This window comes from Eublepharis macularius, chromosome 3, assembly GCF_028583425.1.
Source record: "Eublepharis macularius isolate TG4126 chromosome 3, MPM_Emac_v1.0, whole genome shotgun sequence".
NCBI lineage: Eukaryota > Metazoa > Chordata > Lepidosauria > Squamata > Eublepharidae > Eublepharis > Eublepharis macularius.
In genome coordinates, this window is record NC_072792.1 from 71,138,475 (window position 1) to 71,162,202 (window position 23,728).

The 23,728-nt window shown below is 42.4% G+C and overlaps 1 protein-coding gene across 4 annotated transcripts in view; it reads right to left on the bottom strand.

The window, feature by feature from the left end:
• Nucleotides 1-23,469, bottom strand: part of RPS6KA3 (ribosomal protein S6 kinase A3) — a 66,720-nt gene extending 43,251 nt beyond the window's left edge. For 2 of the 4 annotated variants that reach the window (XM_054973318.1, XM_054973317.1), the window contains exons 1-2: nt 22,954-23,469; nt 15,118-15,171 (exon numbers count right to left, since the gene is read on the bottom strand). In XM_054973318.1, coding sequence (XP_054829293.1) covers nt 15,118-15,171; nt 22,954-23,046 — 147 coding nt within the window. In that variant the 5' untranslated portion in view covers nt 23,047-23,469. Of the gene's footprint in view, nt 1-5,686; nt 5,725-15,117; nt 15,172-22,953 lie in introns of those variants that run through there. The other 2 variants (XM_054973319.1, XM_054973320.1) reach the window with 2 other exon arrangements.
• Between the last annotated feature and the right edge of the window lie 259 nt (nt 23,470-23,728).

Below are 23,728 nucleotides of genomic sequence, written 5' to 3' on the forward strand. Positions count from 1 at the left end.
TGCATTTAACGTTTTCACTAAACTCTTTCGAGAGATATTTTAACTCTAGAAGCTTATAGTCAAACCAGCTCCAAATTTACCACTGTATAGAATATCAAGTAACTTTGAGAGGTAGCCTTATGCTTGCAGTGTTTGGTCTACAGTCAATAAACAGAAGCAGCAAGAACATTTCTCATCTATAAGGCTGTCTGCTGTGAGACGAATTCTTAATTTGATAATTTATTCCTATTTTATCCCATAATTTAAGCCTACCATGCAGTCCTTTGGGAAAAACGTAAAGGTATACTTAGGACAACTGTTTCAAGTAAGGCAAAAAACCTCTACCCTTGACCCTACCACTGAACAGCTTTCTCCACAAAAACCTCATTAATGCCTGTGAAATTTCGTGGGATTTTAACTAATTTCCAGAAGTGCTGTTGTTGTTTTATGTCATTAACTGAAAATAGAAGTAGGTGGGTCATCTGGCACTTTTCCATCCTCAAGTGTCATATGTAGAAAACTCATGGCAATTATTCCAAACTCCGCCAATACTCCACAAAGCTTCACATTCTTTCATTAGTTTCAGAGCTGGACTGCAAAACTTTATTCTCAGTTATATAAATGTAATCTTTGCATGAAATAACACATTTGGTTTGGGCAAATTTCAGGACATGTATCCATACTAAATACAGAAATGTGTTCAGTTACTTAAAGTATTTGTATCTCAGATGCTCAAGGCTTCACGCAATTTCCAGCAGTAAAGCAATACTGACATAAGCAAATGTGAACTACAGCAGCAGCACTACTGAACCAGAATTTATCATTCAACAGCCAAAGACCCTTTCAGAAGATGTAGGATTTGCTCAAGGATTGCCAAATGTCGATGGTGGGATGGAAAATTCCTGGAGAATTGGAGATGGAGCCTAGAGAGGGAAGAGTTTGGGAAAGAGAGAGACTGCGGTAAGATATAACGCCAAAGAGTCCACTCTCCAAAGCAGCCATTTTCTCCAGGGGAACTGATCTCAGTAGCATGGAGAACAATAGTAATTCTCCAGGCCCACCTGGAGGTTGGCAACCCTAAGCCACAAGTAAGAACTGGACTTAAGTGTCTGGGCAAGACCTGATCTGGGCAAGATCCTGGGCTCAAGTTCAAGTTTATTGTTACAATCTGCGACCTGTACAATCCTGGGCTCATTTTGAGGAGAACGCGCAGGAACGCAGTTCCAGTAGTTCTCCAAAAAGGTCACGTCAGGTGCCCCCACTCACCTGATGTTTGGCCATTTGGGGCCCGTTTTGGCCTGGATCAGGGACGAAACAGCCCAATTTGTGCCCAAAATGGCCAGGATCAGGCCCAAAACAGCCAGAATTGGTTCCAAAACGGCCAGGATTGGGCTTCTGACAGGTGGTGGATCACTCTCCTGTTCAGCAGCAGCCCAATCCTGAACATTTTGGGCCCCTTTTCGGCCATTTTCAGCCCCTTTTTGCCATTTTGGGCCCAATTTCGGCCCTGAATGGCCAGGATTGGGTCCAAAACAGCCAGGATAGGTGATGTCAGGGGGTGTGGCATATGCAAATCAGTTATGCTAATGACACACTGCTGGTGAAGTCAAGGGGCGTGTCATATGCAAATGAGTTGTGCTAATGAGTTATGCTAATGAGTTCCTGCAGCTCTTTTTCTACAAAATGACCCCTAGCAAGATCTGATCATTTCTATAAGGATACACAAACGCAAAACCCATTAATAATGCAAACAGTGTGGCTTGTATAGGGATATGGAGCCTGGAATACACGAGGGTCTCATAACATGAAGAGTATTAAAGATAAGAAATTGCTCCTTGAGTTGAGTCTGCCCATTGAGGGTGAATATGTTCCTGCTTTTGCAAATGTAAAAAGAAAGGCAGTGGGTTTTTTTGTTTTTTTTTTGGTTTAACACAGAGCAAGTCACTCTTCTTTCTTTCTCTTTTTTCAGCTAGGCTGCTGACCCTCTCCTTTTTAATTATCTGAAATATTTACACACCACCTCACAGTTGTTTGAAGCAGGGTACTATTCTAAAATCAGTCAATAAAAGACACACCAAAATAAACTAGTAACATGATCAATAGGAAAACATTTTTTTAAAAAAAACTTCCACTGTTAAAATTTAAATAAGATATGATTTACTGTAGTAGTAAGCCCAATCAGTTTACACGAGGAAGGAAAACCAGCTACATGTACAAACACAAATCACCAAGAGCCTGGGAGAGCCAGATGTTTTTAATTTGGGAACTAAAACGTAAAGAATGTGTCAGATGTAAAGTGATAACCACTGCCACAATTTAGTATATGGAGACACATGAAAAAGGGCCTCTGACATTGATCTTAATGTTTGGGTGGGTTCATATATGAAGAAGTAATCTTTAAGTACCCAGGTCCCTGTTCATTTAGGGTTTTAAATACAAACACCAGCAACGCAAAATACTGAACTAGCAGTTTGTGCAGTTTGTTCAAGACTGGTAACATACATCCTTGCTGATTATCAGCAAACAATCTTGTATTCTGCGCTAGCTGCTTTTTGGAAGTCTTCAAAGGCAGCCCTGCACAGAACATATTACAATAACCTAGAGTGGATGAGATTGGGATATGCATTACTGTTCAGATCTCAAAGGAACATAATTGGTGACTGAAACAAAGCTAGTTAGATTATGTGACAGAGATGACCTTGATATCCATCGCACTGAGAGGTTTAATAGTATCCCCCCAGAAGCAAACCTTGTAGTTCAGGCAGACTGTAATTCCTGGCTAGCAACGGCTAGCACTGTTGCCAATGAATAGCACCTTGGTCTTACCTGGATGGAATTTTAGTATATAGGTTCTCAGCTAGCGTTGCCAGCTCCAAGTTGTGGAATTCCTAGAGATTTGGGGGGTGGAGCCTGAAGAGAACATGGTTTGGGGAGGGGCATCAGTGGGGTATAGTGCCCTATTCCACCCTCTAAAGCAGCCATTTTCTCCAGGGGAATTCATCTCTGTCAGCTGAAGATCAGCTATAATTCTAGCAGATCTCCAGCCACTGCCTGGAGGTTAGCAATCCTCTCATTACTTGCTCCAGACACCTTTCCAGAATGTCCACTTTCATTTAATATATTTAAAAGAGAATAAAGAATATTACAGCACTTCATTACAACCTACCCACCCCCAAAAACCTGCCAGCAATTTCATGTACATTGTAATAGAATGGAACCATGCAAGATGCCATAGCACAAGGAACACAGCAGGGACTAACATAAATTCCCCTAGCACATTTTCTGAAACCAGAACCACTGGAATGCAGTACCCATCTTGACCAGCCAGGCAAAAAGGATACCATAGTTTAAGATGTCAGCAGCTCTCAAGAAGTCCAGGAAAATCAACACAGTGGCACTTTTTTAAAAAAAAAAAACAGAAATTCTAGAAATTGTGCAGCCATGGACAAGGGTTTTTTCCATAAAAGGAGGAAATGTTGGCAAAATTTAAAATATATGTAAATACTATACTTCCTATCAAAACTAAACCTGTTTGGCTTTGTTAGCAACATAAAAGGCACAATTTATAATTTTATTAGCATTTAAAATTGTACTGATCACATTTTTTTATTTCAAATTGTATTTACATTATTTATAATCTGCCTTTTCACTGAGTCATAAAGCGGATTACACAGAGTGAGTAAGTATAGTCAATTTCAAATTTGAAAGTAGAAATGCCTTAGTTTAATCTGAGCAAAACTGGAAATACACCTAATACCAAAGTGAGAAAAATCTTTCAAGTGCTGCAACCCATTTCGTTTACTCCAAAAGAAAAATCTTTCATAGGAGTTATTTCAGTGCTCCCACAAACATCTCATTTTTTCCAATGGAAAACTGAAAGTCCTCAGATTTTTTTCATGCCATACATGCCACGTGAATAAAACCTTGACTTAAAAAGCCTTTTACTCATTTCAAATGTTTTCAGTGCTCCCCAAAATTTTCCAGTTACTCAATGGAAAAATTGGATGCTACACAATCTGTGGGGGAAAGCATCTCACCCATTTCAACAAGGAAGAATATTTCATAGGAGTTTTTTCCACTTCTCCCCAAACATTTCTACTGGAAAAACTAAAAAAAAGTCCTGATACTTTTATGCTTTACATTTTCATTGAGTAAAATAGAGTCTTAGAAAGCATTTTGCTCATTTAAAAGAAAAAGCATTATTTCATAGGAGTTTCTTTTCCCCAGTGCGTCCCCAAATTCCCCATTTTTTCCATTAGAAAAAGGTTGTCAGCAAAACCTGTTTTTCTACGTTTTCTCATCCCCTTCCAAGCCATATTTACTCTTGTCTCCCAGCTATTAAGTGAATCAATATAATTAGTTTCCTTCAAGACACCTGTAGTTGTACAACCCACTATCCACTTGAGCACTTTATCCACAAAGAGGATGTCCATGACCAGGTAAGAGTTGCTAAGAGAAGGGCTTGTTTAGGAACGACTTCACTTCCAGCTCCCTCAAAGCAAATGGACTGGCACCATCTTCCACTAAAGCACCCTTTTCCACTGAAGCATTCATTATTCTATGGGCCCAGTCAGTGTTACCTGCATGACAAGCTGACATCAACCACAATGGGCAGGAGTTGAACACACACTCCCAACCTACAGTCACTTCATTGGCTACCTGTCAGTTACTGTGCTTGGTTCAAGGTATTGGTTATTACATACAAAGTATGTAGTGGTGAAAGCCAGTTTGGTGCAGTGGTTAAGAGTGCGGGACTCTAATATGGAGAGCTGGGTTTGATTCCCCACTCCTCCACTTGAAGCCAGATAGGTGACCTTGGGCTAGTCAGAGTTCTCTGGCGCTCTCTCAGCCCTACCCACCTCACAGGGTGTTTTGTTGTGGGGATAATAATGGCATACTTTGTAAACCGCTCTGAGTGGGCATTAAGTTGTCCTGAAGGGTGGTATATAAACCTAATGTTATTATTAATGTTATTATATGGCTTTGGTCTGGCATACCTACAGGACTGCCTCCCTCCCTATGTTCCTCCATGGCAGCTTCGCTCATCTGAACACGGTCTCCTGCAGGTGCTAGGATGCTCATAGGTGAAATCAACAGCAGCCCATACACAGGCTTTCTCTGTGGTGGAACGACCTGCCTGCCAGGAGAGCCCCCACTCTCCTGGCTTTCTGCAAACTATGTAAAACTGAATTATTCAAAAAGGTTTTTTACTCAATTGGGAGGACTGTATTGTAGGGATGGGGTCTCAGATGCTTCACTAATGAGTTAGGGACTGTAGACTTCACCACTATGTTGCCTTACATATTATCTGTTGCTTTAAATATGTACTCCTATGTACTACATGTGCTTCATGTTGTCTAATGTCAGTCCTAGAATTGATTATGTTCTGTTTCAGTATTTTTTCTACTCTGTATTGGATTCTTGCTAATGCTATGTCTTTGTAAACTTGTATTTATTTACCCTATGGCATTGTTTATGGAAATATCCTTGATACTGATTGTACTAATCTCATAATGTGTAATCCGCCTTGAGTCTCAGTGAGAAAGGCAGACTATAAATGACATAAACAAACAAACAACAAGCAATTCTGACTCACCTATGCTGAGAGAGCATATTATGGTTGATCTGTGAAAACTATGAAACTCAAGCTGTAGCAGATGAGATTAATTTTAACAGTGATACAATTTGCAAACAAATCACAGTGTACCTTAGCGTGTTCTATTAGATCATCCAGATGGCCAAGATGCAAACGACTAAGCCTCAGAAAAGCTCCGCTTGGTGGTTCCTACAGATGTAGCGGTGATGAAGCAGTCATGTTTTAACACTATTCAGGGTTGACAAGTCTTCCGATTCAGTAGGAGACCTCCCACCCCTACTGACTGTTCCTGCCACTGCTGAGTTGGGCAGAAAGAGAAAAATAGGAAGGGAATGCAGCCATCAGCATCATCAGGGACACTACAGGGTCGCATCCAGTCACCTCAGAAGTTTTATTTACATTTATTTATGTAATTTATAGTCTGCCACTGAGGCTCAAGACAAAGACTCAAAGAAGTGACATCATTGCATCAAAGCAAGCCCCTCCCCCCCGACTGGGTGAGTCTTCTGCTGGTTGCCATCCTTATACCGGTAATTCTACCAGCACCATCATTTAGGAGAAAAGGCAACAGTACACTTTAACACATGGCTCAATTGTAGACCTTCTGCTTAGTATGCAGAAGGTCTCAGGTTCAGTCCCTGGCATCTCCAGTTAAAAGGATCAGGTAGCAGCTTGCAGGGCCAATTTGATAAAAATCGGCCCCAAACATTAGAGTGGAGTCTGATTTTTATCAAATCAGTTCCAAGTGTGGCCCATTGCGCTGGGAATGACGTCATTCCTAGTGTGACAAGGAAGTGCTCCAGAGGATGCTGCCAGGCTCCCAGGCCTGTACCTGTGCCTTTCCCGCCAACTGGCCAGGTGAGAGGAGGCGGGGGGAAGCGGAGGCTGGGAATGGGGGTCCACTGGGGGAATGGGATTCCTATGACCACTCAGAGCAGTGAACAAATCAGTATTGTTATTATCATCACCATGATACAGCCAGGGAGCTGAGAGGAATGAAACAGCTTCAAGTGTTCATGTTTTCATGGTTCATCATACATGGGTTGACATTGCCCTCTCCTTACAGCCAGAGTAAACCATAGGGAAAGGGAACAGTTGCAATATTAATTCTATTGACCCAGCCCATCTTAACTGCAACAAACATGTTAAACTTACTTCAACTTGGGTTCTGCAGTTTTCACAGATCAAATATAGAATACTGTCAGAACAGAGACTAATAGAGTAATGCACAAAAGTCTCCAAATTCCTACCAACATTCTCACACGCTTCAGGAAGTAGCCAAACAAATCCAAAAATGGGGCATTTGAGCAACAATGAATTCCCCAATGTATTAAATTTGTTACATTTTATGAATTGCTTTTCCCAACAGTTCATCCGCATAAACACATGAAAGAGTTATCTTACTAACAGCCAACTGGCCCTGATCTGAAGATACTTAAATCCAGAGAATGGAGACATGAACAAACAAGACAGATCTCCCTACGCACCTGAAAAATGCCCCCGTTTTGCAGAAAAATCTGAATTAAAAAAAAATACATTGGTTTTTTTTAAAAAAAACCCAAAAGATTAAAGGAGCTCCTGGAGCTTTAACCAAATGCCCTCAGTGGCTGATGCTAGGGAACCAAGTAACAGATCAGTATTCCGGGCTTGGTTTTATGTCAGGGAAAGGCAGTGTAAGCATCCGGCCCGGCCTCTGCCATTTTAATAGCCACTTTAATATGGCTGCTTATGATATTAAAGATGTTCAGGCCTGTGGAGTTAAAATGGCTGCTGTATTGCCACCAGAGAGCCTCTAACAGTTGCTGAATCCCGCCCAGGAGAACACGGCCGCACAGGAATGCAGAGTGATTAAGAGGCGATTAGATTTAGTATCTCTCCAGCCCTGCAGGTACCCAGTGCAACAAAGCCCTCGCAGAATCATCCCCACTTAACACATTCCTCTCCATCCTTCCATGATGAGATCTCCTGTCCTTGATTGAGGAGCTAATCAAATGACATTCATAAGTATATACAGTAGTTCCTGGGACAGTGCATTCCCCACCTAAAATCATTAACTTAGCTCCAGCAGACTTCATCAGCAAACTATCCTCTTTGTGCAGTGCTAGAACTAGTTTTACATTTGTAGTCACACGCCCCAGCAGCTACCCATCAAGGCAATCAAATCCTTTGTTAAACCCAGGAACAGACAATTGTTGCCTTTGTTCTGATTGCTAGGTGGGCTCTTCCACCTCAGGGCACATTTTACCTATAAAGGCAGAGCTCTGGCCTCATTCAAATCATTCACGCTTTCGGATCTGTAAGCATTGTTCCCTTGAGGTTTGCCCAAGCCTCCTGCTCCATTAAGCCAAGGACGCTGGCTTAAGAGCTACCCTCTTCTCCGTGGACTGGACCCCCCTTTCCAGGATAGGTAGATATATTTGCTCCCTCACCAATTTCTGGCTAAACTTCCTAGGTTTCTGTGTGCGCGTGTATTATTATTTTTACCCTGTAATTGCGAGTGTATGTTCATGCCATCTTGTTCTTTAATAAAAGTTATTGTTTGACCTTAAGAACCAGCCTCGTTTGCTATTTCAGAAGGGACCTGGTATACACCGGTGATAGATCCCAGAGTTGCCAGCCTCTTGCATAGCCATTCTCCTTGCTAGTTAATTCCCCCACAAATTATTTACTGCAAGAAGACCACTTCTGGTTATAGCAGGGAAGGGGGCAGAGCCCTTTGCAAGGCTGTTTTATCCCTTGAGGGAGGACTCATTGAGGCCAGGCCCATAAACAACCATTGCACGACTGATACCACAGGACTTGCAAGACTCACTCGAGCCCAGCTGCTTGCTACTGCTCAACAGCAGCCCCCTCCCTAATGCCAGTATAGTGCAGTGGTTAGAGTTTCAGAGTAGGATGTGGGAGACCCAGGTTCAAATCACCACTACGCTGTGGAAGCTCACTAGGTGACTTTGATCCAGTCACACACCCTGAGTCTAAGCTATCTCTCAGGGTTGTTGTGAGGATAATATGGAGCCAAGAAGCATGATTTGGGCCCCCACAATGGCTCTGGGATCATGTCTTATAATAAGATAGGCACAGATACAGAAATATCCCATTATTCTGCAGTATTCAAAATGCTTCCAACCAGCAGATTATCTTAGATTCCCAAATATTGGAGAATTTTTACACTTGCACACTTCAATGTTCTATCTTCAGCCCTCCTGGAAGGCAGATACCATCATGTTCCACTCCCTCAGCAGCTCAGCCCATGCCATATAGGGAAAGTAGAATCTATCCAGTCTTAATATGCAGCTCCAATTTTGTCAACTTTACCAGGAAGGTCTGAACAACTTTACACCTCCTTTCTTCCTATAGGCTCTTCCCAAGATATCACCAATAAAATTGCTAAATTTTGCCTTTGGGCGTGTGGGATATGAAAGTGGCTAACTGAGCCTCAATAACTTTAATTTCTTTGTCAGAGGAAGATATCTCTATGTTCCCCCCACAATCTTTGTTCACTGCTTTGTGCTTGTTGCACTGCACGTGCCCTCCCTATTTATTTTTAGTTTTACTTCATTCATTTTTATTCTTATTTCCATTACTGCTGACTTTCCAAAGCTAATCATGTATCGTTTTAAACTTGACTGATTGATTGACTAATTCAATGGGTTTGAAGGAGAGAAGGACATATGGAAAAGTGAGCATATGGGGTTCCCAAGAGAAGGGAAAGAGGAAATAGTGTGGGGAAGGGGATACCGGGAAAAATGAAATACCCCACAAGAGTCCTTGCAGGTTCCCCACCATGCAACTGGGGCTGGCTCAGCTAGCAGCATTCAACTGGGCCATAGAGGAGAGGCTGCCTGGGGTGGAAGGGGGAAAGGTGAAAACAGGGGGACAGGATAGGAAGGAGAAAAGGAAGCAGAAGCCTATGGTGGGATAAGGAAGGGAAAGACATGGTGCAGGAAGGAAACATGAGATGCCCCCCACAAGTCCTTGTGGGTTCTCTCTCTCTCTCTCTCTCTCTCTCTCTCTCTCTCTCACTCACACACACACACACACACACTTCTCTTTGTTTCAGGGTGTTCAGAAAATGTACATACACAGTAATTATGCTCTGCTGGGCAACAGGAACACAGTGATGAGTGATTTTAAAAAGGATTACTCAGGACTTGCACACATCCCTCTTGAACTATTTCCTTTTCCTCCTCTCCCTTAACACAGGAAATAGTCTAAAAGAATTTATTTTCCACAAGTTATAAAAATCAATTATTTTAAGATAAATGTGGAATAAAATGTATTAGTAAAATTCTAAACAAGCACATAAAGTACAAAAATAATATTTATCCACTTATCAATTATGTCCTAGATAATTAATGCTGCATTGTATTATCTATACCCCATTCCTCTGAAATAATAATTCTGAAATGCTTCATTCTGAGGTCAAGTTAACCTATGTGGCTCAGGCCTTGATGGCCATCAGGCAACCATGAGGCACTTCCATGAGGCCCCAAAAATGCCTGCCACAAGCAAGCATTGTACAGTGGTTAGAGTGTCAAACTAGGATCTGGACAACCCAGGTTTCTAATCCCACTCTGCTGTGAAAACTTGTGGGGTGACCTGCCAATTACTCTCTCTCTTGTCCTAAGCTACCTCATAGGTTGTTGTTGCAAGGATAAATTGAACAGGGAAGAATGATGTTAAAAGTGACTCTGAGTTCCTATTGGGGAGAAAATCAGGGTATAAATAACAAAAAGAAATACACAACTGGTGCGTCATGTATTTTACAAGGTCTTCTGAACAGAGTTAAATTGTGAGTGATTTCTACAAGTACCTTCTCATTCACCAACCTTTGTTTACTAATGTTTACACTATTAGGATCTCTTAAACTTTTGCAATGGTAGGACCTTCTAAAATGGTCCAACTCCAAAGAGTGATGGATCAAGACAAATTCCTGCAAGACTTTTGGGGGTTTCTGGCTGATATGGCAGGAGCTCCTACTGATATTGTGGCTCATCTCTGGAACTTAGATATCTCAGGTGACTGACAATTGCACCACGGTTTCCTCAACTTTCATTTGGCACCCTAGTTTACTAGAAAATATAGAGCTATAATAAGTGTAAAATACTCAAACCAAACACAACCAACTACTAAATCTGTACGTACTTGGTGGAAGTTACAGCCACTGGTTGTCATTTTCCGGCTATGAATGGACTTCCACAAAGCAGTTCAGCTACAGCACTCCAAATGGAGCTTGTACACTCCAAATGGAGCTTGTAACTGTTGACAATCTCAAAACAATTAAAAGTGTGCTACAATAGACTTGCTAAATATTTTACAGATAGAATATTCTATCTAGCATACCTCGGATTTCATTTAGAAGTTTCTCAGACCCAATGTATTTATGTTACGAGGTTCTCCAGAACTCTCGTCCAGTTATCCCCTATGGTATTCAACACCTATATGAAATCTCTGAGAGCAGCTATTTAGTTTTAACTATCATCATTATGTTATTTTTCCTTTCCAACAGCATCAGAAAAGGTAAAGAGTGTTCTGAAAAGGCACCTGGGTTAGTAGCAGGCTGGATGAGGACCAATAAACTGAAGATTAGGTCAAACAATATGGTGGTGCCCAAGGGCAATTCTGTAAACAAATGAGACACTGAAGGATCACCCTAGTCTGGACAGGGTTGCACTCTTTCTGACAAGCCAAGTTGACAGCTCAGAGGTGCTATTTGAGCCACATTTACAGCTAGAAGCTCCGATCTGCTTAGTGACACAGAACACCTTTGACCAGCTTCAGCTGGTTTGACAGCTGCTACCTTTTGAAAAAGATGATTTGGCCAGAGCTATCCAAATTAAACTATTGCAATGCACTACATCTTCAGTTTGTAATCTTCATCTAGATAAAAATTCAGCAGCAAGACTGCTATCTATAAGGAATTACAAATGTTCAGAAGGGCATTTTACAAGAGAACTACAACAGTAGTATAATGAAACAGCACAGGGGCTTAATATAGTACTGTAGTTTCTTGTAATGTTTATTGTACATATCACCTCCCTTTCGTATTTCAGTGTTCTCTATCTTCGTAACCCAGTTTTCATTATGGTATGCCAACCCTCAGACAGCTTTTCATTTGCACTTTTTTCCAGTTCTGTAATCCTAGCCTTGCTGCATTGTTTATTTGAGGCCCTTGCAGTCTAATTGCATTGTTTTTCATAATCATTAATCCACCCTGAGTCTCAGTGAAAAAGGAGGACTATAAATGATGATGACAACAATTATTAGTTTTTCATTCGTCAGATACATTGTCAGGTCCTGTGGCGCCCCCTGGCGGGATTGGCGGTGGCGCGAGGGGGGGCTCCTTCGGTGGGTCCGTCCTGTAGGCGTCGGGTCACCGCGGCTAGGCCCAGGGCGGGAGGGCCCCTTCCCAGGTGGCCTCAGAAATGGGCGGCCCTTGTCTGCTCTGGGGATCCAGGCAGCATGCGGCTCCACCCAGCCGACTGCGCCTTAACGTCAGGGCAGCCGGCTTCCTTCTCCTCCTCGACCATCCTGTGGAGCCCTCCTAAATACCCCTTTCCCCCTCTAGCTCCACCCCCTATCCCAAGCGCCCCCGCCCAGGGCCATTCCTACCACCTGGGCCAGGTGTGGCCACGCCCGCCGGCCCCACCCGGCCCCAGCCCGTTGGTGGGCTCTGTGGGGGTTTCCCGCCCCCTTCCCTTGGCTGCCCTCTCCCTCCCTGATGGACAGCTGGCAAGGCCTTTCCCGGCCCGGCACGGCCGGGCCTGCCTCTGTCCCGGCGTTCCGCTGGGCGCCGTCGGCTCCCTCCCTCTCCCCGCTCCATTGTGGTGGGAGCGTGCTTGGGCCGGCCGAGAGCGCCTGCGTCGGCGCTCGCCCGCTCGGCCCGGCCAGGAGCAGCTCGCCTCTGGCCTTTTCCCTGCGTCGACGCGCGGGCCCCCGCCGGAGTCGCCGCGGCGCCGCGGGGGCCGTTGGCGGCCAGACCGGGGGGCCCGCGAGCAGCGCGGCGGCGGCGGCCGGCAACCCGGGAAGGTGAGGGCCACTCTGTCTGCCGCCCCGCCGGGCCCCTGAAGCCGGCGGCGTCCGGCCCAGAGCTCCGGTCCGTGGCGCGGCGGCGGTGCCGGCCGCCGGCGCCCCGGGCGAGCGAGAACCCCACCACCCGCCGCCCCCTGGAACCTCTTCGGCTGCCCCCTCCCCGCGCCCTCCTCGACCCCCAGGTAGGTGGTCGGGCATGGTGGTGGCTGCCGCGGGGGGGTGGGGGTCTGTGGAGTCCGAGGCCCCCGAGCCGGGTCTCGGACATACATGAAGAATTGTTAACATTCTTTTGAGATTGTCAGCCAATTTTTTTCTTTGGGATATTTACATTTTGAATACCTGTAGTCTGAACATTAAAATTTATTGGAGTATTGCAGCATGGAAGTAAAGGACAGCAGTGAAAGATCATGCATGACAGCCAGGATTAAGGGATCAAGAGAGTTGCAGGTGAATTTGCCTTTACATATATAATACAGAAAGAACCCAAAGAACTGGTAGTTATAATATTTAGGAAACTACAGTGCATACTTTTTAAATCAGGTGCCATAGCACTAAATACTTTTCATAAAAGGTGGTTAATGAAAAAGCTTTAATTTATTGCTGCACATTAAAAAATGGTAGGTGTTGTACAACATACTTCAAAGCAAATATCCAATTAGGTCAAGCTGGGTTTCATCAGGAACTGGTAATTGCTCAGCATACACTAGCAACCAGGTTTTACAGGGGGGGAGGGGGGGAAATACTATATCCTTGACCTTCCTGTGACAATGAACTTTTAAAATCAGAAAAATACAACTGGAAACACTTCATAGAATCATAGGGTTGGAAGGTACCTCTAGGGTCATCTAGTCCAAGCCCCTGCACAATGAGGGAAATTCACAAATACTCCCTCCCGCCCCCCCCCCCACACACAGTGCCCCTTACTCCATGCCCAGAAGATGGCCAAACACCTCCAGGATCCCTAGCCAAACTGGCCTGGGGAAAACTGTTACCTGACGCCAAGGTGGCAATAGGCCTTACCCTGGGTATGTAAGAAGGGGCCACAAGAACTAAACACTGATGTAACCCTTCCTGCCCTCCCTCTCATGATCTGCCCAAGTTCACAGAATCAGCATTGCTGTCAGATGGCCATAGCCTCTGCTTAAAAACCTCCAAAGAAGGAGAACCCACCACCTCCCGAGGAAGCCTGTTCCACTGAGGGACCACTCTAACTGTCAGAAAGTTTTTCCTAATGTTTAGCCGAAAACTCTTTTGATTTAATTTCAACCCATCTCTTTTGATTTAACTTCCTATATTATATTCATTTGTGACCACTTAGTGTTGTGCTTTTGTGGATCGTGCAATGTTACTTAACCTGATAGTACCACAAGAAAAATTTAAAGTTAAAATATGCCTACAGACACATTTGAATTGAATGCAGCAAGTATTCCTTAAGGTATAATTCAGTCAATACCAATATCACAAGTATGAAACAAAAGGAAGCAATGTAGCTGCAATGTTCAAAATCCAGCCAAAATCAAGCACCTTAAGTTTCACTGCTGTCAATGGGAATATTGAGCACATGTGTTTAAGTCTCTTCCACAGAAGTCAATGAATGGGGCGTACATGAATTTAACTCTGGCTGCATTGCACCCACTTAGGGCTACCAGATCTTCTTACCCTCCCAGTGGGAGGGGGGGACCCAGCACTTACCTTTTGATTATTTTCTCTTGAGCTCAATGATGTCACTTCTGGAAGTGATGTCATTGGGCCTGGCAGCAGGCATGCTCCAGCACTTCACAGGGGCCAATTACACACTTCACAGGGACCTTCCCCCCCACCCCCCCCACCAGCCAGGTGAGTGGCAGAGGCTGGAAGTGGGGGGATTCCCCACCACCACCAGGGGTGCTGGCAGCCCTATATCTGCTCTTCAGTTAGCACCAAGAAAAGAGACAGAAGGCTTAGTTCATGCATATTTTAAGATTATTTTAAAGGTCAAAAATTTTAAAGATCTAAGTAATTCTAAATCAATTTTAAAAAAGTCAGTTCCTCTAAGAAACTCAAAAGGGCATAAAGCAATCATCTGCTCAACTTACATAGTCCTCCATTCAAACACAGTGCAATAAGTTCATTTCATACCTCAGCATGTTGGTATCACCTCTGCCCATGCCATGTACTACACTGTTATGACACCATGCTAATTATATGGCTCTTGTTGTTAAAATGTGTGGGACCATGATATAGGCACTTGACTTCAGTGATGCATTTTTCCTAATAAATTTCACTCTACAGCTTTTGAAAATTATACCTCTAAACATGTCGATGTCGCAATGAAAACCAAGCATGTTGGTATGTTGCAATAAAAACCAAGCATAGATGAATTTCAGAATCAATATTCCTAGAACACTGTATGGCAACAATATTTCTTATTCACATTAATGCAATGAAACCTTTATTTTCAAAGTACAGCTTGCTCAAACTCTAGGTTGGACAAAGTCCAAGCAACATATGAACATTCATGTTTTACTCACTGTTTGATTTATCTCATCCTCTCCCATGGGTTCATCCACAATTTGTTGGCCATTCTGCAAAAGTTTTTAAAAAGAGGACTTAATAGAGCAATTAAAGTGGAAACATTTTTCCAAATTCTTATAATTCAACAATAAAAATGCTTTTACTATAGCAGTTAGAAGTAAATGGCAATGGAAAGACGGGCTCCCTCTTGACGGCCTCCTATTGATAATACTGGCCGATAACAATCCTCAGAAAGACACACAATTTGAGGAGGGCTATCTGTGAACGTCTGGGTTTTGATTGAGGCACCTCATTACATGAGCACCACTGAACAGAATTGTATTTGAGGAGCTATCTCAAAATAAAAAAAATAAAATATCTGTCGTTTACATTTGTAACGGCTTATTCAAACATGTGTGTTCACTACCAGGTAAATACATCAAACAATAACTAGCATCTAGCGCCCTGAACAAATTTATATGCTTATGGGAAATGCCTAACCCCACAGTCTCTTAGCCACTTCTTTAGACTGATTTGCAGTGCTGCTGCTACATCCACCTTTTGAAATCTTGCTGAAGAAAAAGCAAGATCTAATGCAAAATGAAGGGAGTTACTTATTTGACTTAGCTTTTTTTGTAATTTCTGACTCTTACTAAATTCTAAGATGTATTTAAGAGCCATCTTGTAACTAGAGTTTTCTCTTTGAGTAACCAATTTTACATTTACCATTAAACCTTATTTCAATACCTTGTATCTAGAACATAAGAACAACCATGCTGGTTCATACCAAACTCATCCAGTCCAGCATTTGGTTCACACAGTGGCTGACCAGCTGCCTCTAAGAAGCCTAGAAGCAGGATGACTGCAACAGCATCCTCCCGCCCATGTTTCCCAGTGGCTGGGAGAAAGAAGTATATTGCCTCTGGTATTGGATGGAATAGTTATACATCATGACTAGTAGCCATTGACATTGGTTAGGCTGCAAATCAGCACTTTGCTGGTTCAAATCCCACTACTGCTATCGGTTCAGTGGGTGACCTCGGGTAAGCCACTCAGTCCCAGCTCCCCCGCAGTATTGTAGGGATAACAACAACATTGTTCACCACTTTGAGTGAGGCACTAATATGTCTAGAAGAGTGGTATATAAGTATAGCTATTATGATGAATTTGTCCATTCCCCTTTCAAAACCTTCCAAATTGGCAGCCATCACTTTATCCTGTGAAAGTGAGATCCACAATTTAACTACGCACTGTGTGAAGAATACTCCCTTTTGTCTTCTCCCTGTCCACACTCTCCGCAACATGCATAATTTTATAGACCTCTATCATATCTTCCCTTATTTGCCTTTTTCCTATGCTAAACAGCCTTAGGTATTTCAAATGATCCTTTCCTGATAGTGCAGTTGATCCATCCCCCTGATCATTTTGGTTGTTTTTTTCTGCACCTTTTAAAACTCTACAATATTTTTTTCCAGATGTGATGAATAGAAATGTATACTATACAGTATTCAAAGAGTAGTCTCACAACAGATTTGTATAAGGCCAGTAGCAGTTTCATTGTCTACCTCACACTAAGAATCCAGAAGTAGACACTGATATCTCTGTGTAACAGTTGGAAGCATCTCTCCTGCAAAAGCCTGAATATCTTGTTCCTTCCATCCCATCAGATCCTCTAACCATTAGGGATGGGACAGTAAACAACTCCACTGCTTAAAGACTATGAGTCAAATACACATTACAGAAATTTAAGAATGCTTCCTTGCTAGCCATTTAGCCTTGAATGGAAATAATTTGTTCTCTCAGTTTTTAGAAAAAAAATCCAGACATTATTGACAATCCAGTATGTGACATGCTGTTTTTTCTGACCAAGTGTGTAGCTTAAAAAAAACAAAAAACCTCAACACACAATTGCAGCATCAGTCTCTCCAGTGTACCCTGGCAAACTCTACTGAGATGTCCAAGAGTATTTCAAATGTTCTTCCCTATTGCCTTAAGCAATTTCTACTTGCCTTAATTAGTCATTTCCTGTTCATGTGCATGACTGCAATTTTGTAGAAATTGGCTCTTAATCAGCCAGTTCCTATTACTTTTGGTAGCCAAAGCAATCCCTAGTTATTTTTTATTTTTCATTACTGCAGTTATATACTGCACCATCATATGGAAAACTGAGAAGTGTTTATTCATTTTTTCTTTGCTACTTTCTTTAGGAGAAACAAAGCAGAAATGAATCCAGTTCTCATTTATTCCAATTAATCAATATACAGTAGTCTCTATGGAAATATTTGTTAAGAAATGCAGGATCAAAATCTTGTACCATGTTTTAATTATTTTTAAACAAAAAACATGTCTGACAAATACATATCAAGCATTAATTCCGCACATCACATATGGAAGGTACTGTTAAAATGGGAGCCTGTGATCTGTAGAATGACACTAAAATGACACTAGCGCACAGAAGTTAATGGCCTATAATTGCACTATATATAAAGGACACCCAAGCAAGAATAAACTACTTTTAACTGATCTATAGTTTATCTTATGATTTAGCTAGTGAATCAAATATATAGTATGAAGTGTACTATTCATTGAAAGGCATATCGTGACTTATGATTCACTATATCCAGTCATTTCTTTAGAACAATAAGAGTAATAAAATGACACTACCAAAAACTACTTAACCCTCTGGCAACATGCCAAAGTATAACTCTAAAATATACAAACAATAGACACGCTGTGATGTAGTGTAGCGTATCAGACTCGTATCCGGGAGACCCATGCTCAGATCTCCCACATGACATGGAAGCTACCTGGGTGACCTTGGGCTAGACTCTCAATCTCAGCTTAGCCTAACTCACAGAGGTGTTGTAAGGATAAAATAGAGGAGGGGAGAATAATGTTGTAAGTCACTTTGGGTCCATTGGGAGAAAAACAGGGTAGAAGTATCTAAATAAAAAAGTCTATGGTTGTTGTGGGTTTTCCGGGCTGTATTGCCGTGGTCTTGGCATTGTAGTTCCTGGCGTTTCGCCAGCAGCTGTGACACTGAGAGATCTCTGTCTTTTGGTGCTACACCTCTGAAGATGCCAGCCACAGCAGCTGGCGAAACGCCAGGAACTACAATGCCAAGACCACGGCAATACGGCCCGGAAAACCCACAACAACCATCGTTCTACGGCCGTGAAAGCCTTCGACAATACATCAAAAAAGTTTATATCAGTAAATAATGAAAAATGCATCACTGTAATGGCATCAGGTTAAATAAATGCCAAGTTGTAAAGAAATATAAAAGCAAAAAATAAGCCAATTTAGTATTTAATACCTCACTGCAGTAAATATAATTTATATCTCTTTCCATGTAAGATCAGCTACAAAATTACGTAGCAGAAGTTAAGTTACAAATATCTCTGCACAGCATGAAAAATGTAGTAGTTCTCAGACTAAAATCTTGGATAGAAAAAATGTAAGATAATCAGCAGGAAGTAATAATATTAAGAAGATAACTTCTAGATTTATCTTCAAAATTTGCTAATAAATGAAGCAATGAATTATAAAAGTTGGAAATGAAGCTTAAACAGGCATTAAAGGTAGAATGCCAAGTATTTTGTACAAAAAGACAAATCTTTCCTTTCTCCCCCGTTTTCTGCAGCCCCTTTAACAACCTAAAAGTTGCTTCTAAGGAGTTTAGGATATAAATTAGGATACAGAGTACTGGCCTACACTACAGAAAAACCTTTGAAAACTACAGTTCCACTGTCCTTGAGATGGCGTTCTGTAAAGATTGCTTCAATGGATGAATGTACCAAGTCCTTCTACCTGGTATTCCAATACTGACAGAACATCACTGTTTCAGTAAATTTATCTTCCTGTTTATACCTCAGGTTAATATAATGGTTTAACTTTCTTTTCTGCAACTTACTTTTTTTAAAAAAAAAAAAGACAATCATCAGTCGTAAAAGCTTTCCTATTTTATACTTAGTTATTACATTTTCTGCGCTTTCACAGATCTAAATTGCTCCTAGTAGTCCTGAAGCAAGATTATTGGATCCTTTGGCAATTGATATCCTAGAAACTTTTTAATTCTAAGACCTTCCCCCATCAAGTTTCAGTCTTTTCACATGATGACCATGTAACACAAGAAATATGCTACCTTTGTTACATCACTAATACTTTATATATTATACATTCATATACATATATTTAATAACTTGAAATGTTAAATGTTACTGAAACAATGTTAAGCACATCAGATTACCATAACCACTCCAAATACCTCACTGAATGTCAAAGTTTTAACTGCTGTCCCATTTGGGCAGATACAAATAATTTCCAAAGAATCCTGCATGATAACCTCCTTATACACTTTTGATAATGTCTTGGATTAAAAACTTCAAAAGTTGTCTTCATCACCTGTTTTCCGATGGCATCATCAAATCTATAAGCCTTTTCTTTTAATACAAATCACTGGAAAACTCAGTGTACCACATATCTTGGCTAAGTATCAGATTAAAGAGATTTACTTGGATCAATAAAAAGCACTATTAAATACTAAATGAGTTTTTTATTTCACATAAACCTGCAAGTGCAGGTTGATACAAAGCTATTCTTTTAGCTACAAATAACATTATTAAGCCAAGGGTAACTGATGCAGTATTGGGGATAATCCAATAAAAAAGGTAGGGAAAGTGTGCAAAGATATGGTGGAAACTGAGAACCAGAGAGTCACTGATTCCAATAGCCCCCTAACCTTTACTGCACTCCAGAGAACAACAAGTAGCATCATACCAACAGCTGCAGTCTCAGGACCACTCAGGCCCCAATCACCGGCGCATCTGCAAGTTCCAGAATCAATAAACGGCAAGTCAACAATGCTCTTAAATACTGAGAGCCTCAGCATCATTTCATAATGTCTGCTAATTTGTAAAATGTTCTTCTTTGCATTTTTATATTACATGTAAACATGATAGTAGCAATTAAATGTTTAATGAAAACATACTACTATTACTACAGGTTTTAAAAATTGCAATAATGCATCATTTGGCCCACTTCTCCAGCCATTCATACATGTATACACTTCATGTGCTTTTATTCTCTGTTTTATTAAACAAAAGAATTTTTATTCGCGTATGATCTTTTGATCTATAATATATTCCATGTAAGAATAAGAGCAAAGAGATATTGCACACACACAAACTCATTAAGTCTCATTACTGTCCTCTCTATAATTTGTATGTATGCTCAATTTTTAAAACTATTCTCATGTAAGTTATATACTAACAATCAAATTCAACTCTAGGCACACAGAACAGTAGTCTTCTAGGTTCCAATAACTTCTCAGGAAAAAAGGATCAAGAAACATTAGCATTCTCAAGCAATATCTACTTTTGATTCCAGCATTAGTTTCATCACATTATTTTCAACACAACATGAAAAAGGAAATAAATTGAATATATCCACCATACCCTTTGCCCTGACATGGATGATCTAAGCTAGCCTGATCTCAAAAACTAAGCCAGGTTACCCCTGATTAGTATTAGAATGAGAGATCATCAAAGAAGTCCAGGTTTGCTACACAGAGGCAGGAAATGGCAAACTATCTCTGTTTTGTTTCTTGCCTTCAAAACCCTGTGGGGTCGCCATAACTTCACTGCAATTTAACAGCACTTTATACATACAGCCTACCTTTTCACTAAAGAACTCTGCACTCACTAAAATATATCTTTAAAGGTGAAATATGTATTTCAAGGGCCAATTTAAATGTTACAGTCCACACAGGAAGACAACTAAAAAATGTCAGCCTACACTTGATATATCATCTTTACAGGTATGGTGGACCAATTGTGTGTTCTCTCTCTGCACAATGGGTAGCTGCCATTACAGATGGCATGAAAATACTGCTCATAAAGCCCAACACATGTGATGTGTATTTCAAACATTAAGCTTATCTCCTGAAATGACAGCAAATAGAAGCACTTTTTGATAGCCTTAACAGTGGGGCTGTTCCTTTTACAGAAGTTTCCACGATTTGTAGTCTGAAGACAAGTGATATTCCCACCCCCTCATTATTATACCTCTGACACTAAATATTAACTAGTTTAAGTTATTTCTTAAGTGTGTTATGACAGGTAAATAAAACTACTGGTTTTTTTCATACTGCTACTAAGCTAGACAGAAATTAATATTCCAATTTTCTCATTTAGCTGAGTCCAGAAACTGGGTATGGCAGATTTTCAAAGCAATTCACTGTTACCAGGAAGGGGAATTCAACTTACAAAGCATCAGAGGGTTTCTTAGAAATACGCTCTAAAAGTAACTTATCAAGTCAGACTATCTAAATTCAGTCAAACCACAAGAACATTGTTCTTATTAGATAAATTAAGAGCTGCCTCTTAGAACATAAGAAACAAGAGGCAATGATGGATACACATAAATGACATAAATAAAACCCTAGTTCCTATAGGTAGATGCTTCTTTGCAGTAAAAGCCTTTAAACAAATAAGTCAGTTCTCATGTGCGAAAAACTCCTCCTTCCAAATTAGGACCTTTGCTTGAAGAAAGTTTCAGATGGGTAGCTATGTTGGTCTGTAGAAGAACAAGATTTGGGTCCAGTAGCACCTTAGAGGCCAACTAGATTTCCAGGGTATGAGTTTTTGAGAGAGAGTTAAAGCTACTTTCATGAGGAAGTTGGGCATCCGGGCAAGGGGGGAGGGAAGGGAGAACAGAGGGAGGAGAAAGACACTCACTATGAAAGTAACCAGACACCATCAGAGCAGAACAAAAGCAGCAGAGTTATTCAGCCCCACCATCTCTACTTAGTGGTCTGAGAAAGGACAATCCCTACACGCTCATCTAAACCAGATACTACTGAAACCAAGAAAATTGCATATTTGAATTGTGGGGAGCAGGAAAAAAAGGAGTTGTTTAGTGGGATTTTTATTTTACTCTTCATTTGTCAAAATTCAGAAGAGAAGAAGAATATAGATGGGAAAGGTCCTTCTCCCCCCTCCAATCTTCTTCCCCCTCTGGCATTCATTTTTATTTGTTAACAAAATTTTCACCTCCTCTAAGCCGGTTTACAACTGTTTATTAGACTGCTTTTCCTGTCAGTGTAAGCACATGGGAAGAGAAGACAGCCTGAAAGCCATCAGCGGCATTAACAACAAATTCCTTCCCTATCCAATACCCTGCTAAAGAGTTAAAATATTTTAAATCTTGCTCTCGCTGGAACAGAAGAGAAGCGTCTCTCTAAAGGAGGAAAATTTAAAAGTCCCAGGAACTAGGACGCGAGGCAAACCGTACAGTCACGATCCTGCTTTGTAGTAATCAAGCCGGAAAAATTAGCATCCCGTTTCCTCACTAATAAAGTGTATTGCGACCCCTACAACCACGTATCGAAAAGGGCGAGAATCTACCCTTCTGTCACTTCCCGTAAAAACGAGACTTTAAAAAAAAAAGTGCTGGTAGAGTAATTAACCCACAATAAGTAAACTCGAGGAGTCCGGGAAAGGAAGAGCTGGAGCGTGAGAGTTAGAAAGAGGCCCTAAATTAGAGATAATCATGAGGGAAGGGAGGAATAGAAAGAGGAACTCCCTCCCCATCTCATTTCTCCTGGGACGTTTTAAAAAGGGAAGAGGGCCAGGGAGTGCCTCTGCCCTCCCGGTGCTGCCTCAGAGACGAGCGAAGAAAAGAGGCAGCGCTGCTCCCCCCTTCCAGGTCAGCCCCGCAGACACACGGGCAAGCGAGGTCGGGGAAGCCTCGCCTTCAAGCCAGGCAGAGCGGCCTCAGGGCGGCAGAGGGTGCTGAGCTCCGCACGGCGCTCCCCGCCGAGCCACACCAGTGCGCGCGTCGGCGCAGCCTACCTCAGCGCTGTTGCTGTTGCTGCTGCTGCTGCTCTCCGCCGCGCTCTCCACAGCCATCTTCTGCCAGGGGTCGGCCAGCTGCGCCAGCGGCATCTTTCCTTCCCAACTCCGAGCACCCCGGACGCCGCCACCCACTCGCGCGAAGGGGTCAGAGCGCTTCCTCAGCAGCTACCCCCACCTCCTCCTCCCCTCGAGCGGGGAGGGGGCCGCCTCTGCCCAGAAAATGCGGGACGAAGCCCAAGTCTCCCCGCCAGCGAAGGAAGAGTTCAAGGAGGAGCCGCCGCCAGCCGAGCCCAACCTCAGTTTCTGACTTGTCCCGCAGGGGCTATCGCGGCTTGCTCCGCTTCCGCTCCCAACATGGCGGCGCCCGAACCCTACCTGCCTGTCAAGAACGAAGTGAGTGCGTCATTGCAGGGGGCGGGGCGAGCCTACCCAATCAGCGGGGAGCTCAGGTAGTAAAGGGAAAGCCCGTCGCGCGAAGGAGGACGGGGGCGCTTTAATCCAGAGGAGACTGGCGGGAGAGTGGCTGGGGCGCCACGTCTGTGTGAGTGTCCTGTCACGGCCTCTCGAGTGTGGAACGAGCGTCTGTGCGTTTACGAGCGAGGACAGCCCGCCTCTGCCGCCTCTGCCCACCTCTCGCGTCTTGGGAGTACAAGTGCCCTCCTGCCTCCCCTGCCCACTTCAAGTTCGCCGGAATAATTGCAATTCTCTTTGAGTTACGCTGGTAGCGGCATACGTGCCGGAAGCAATTATTTCTGCATTCAAGGGCTCTGTC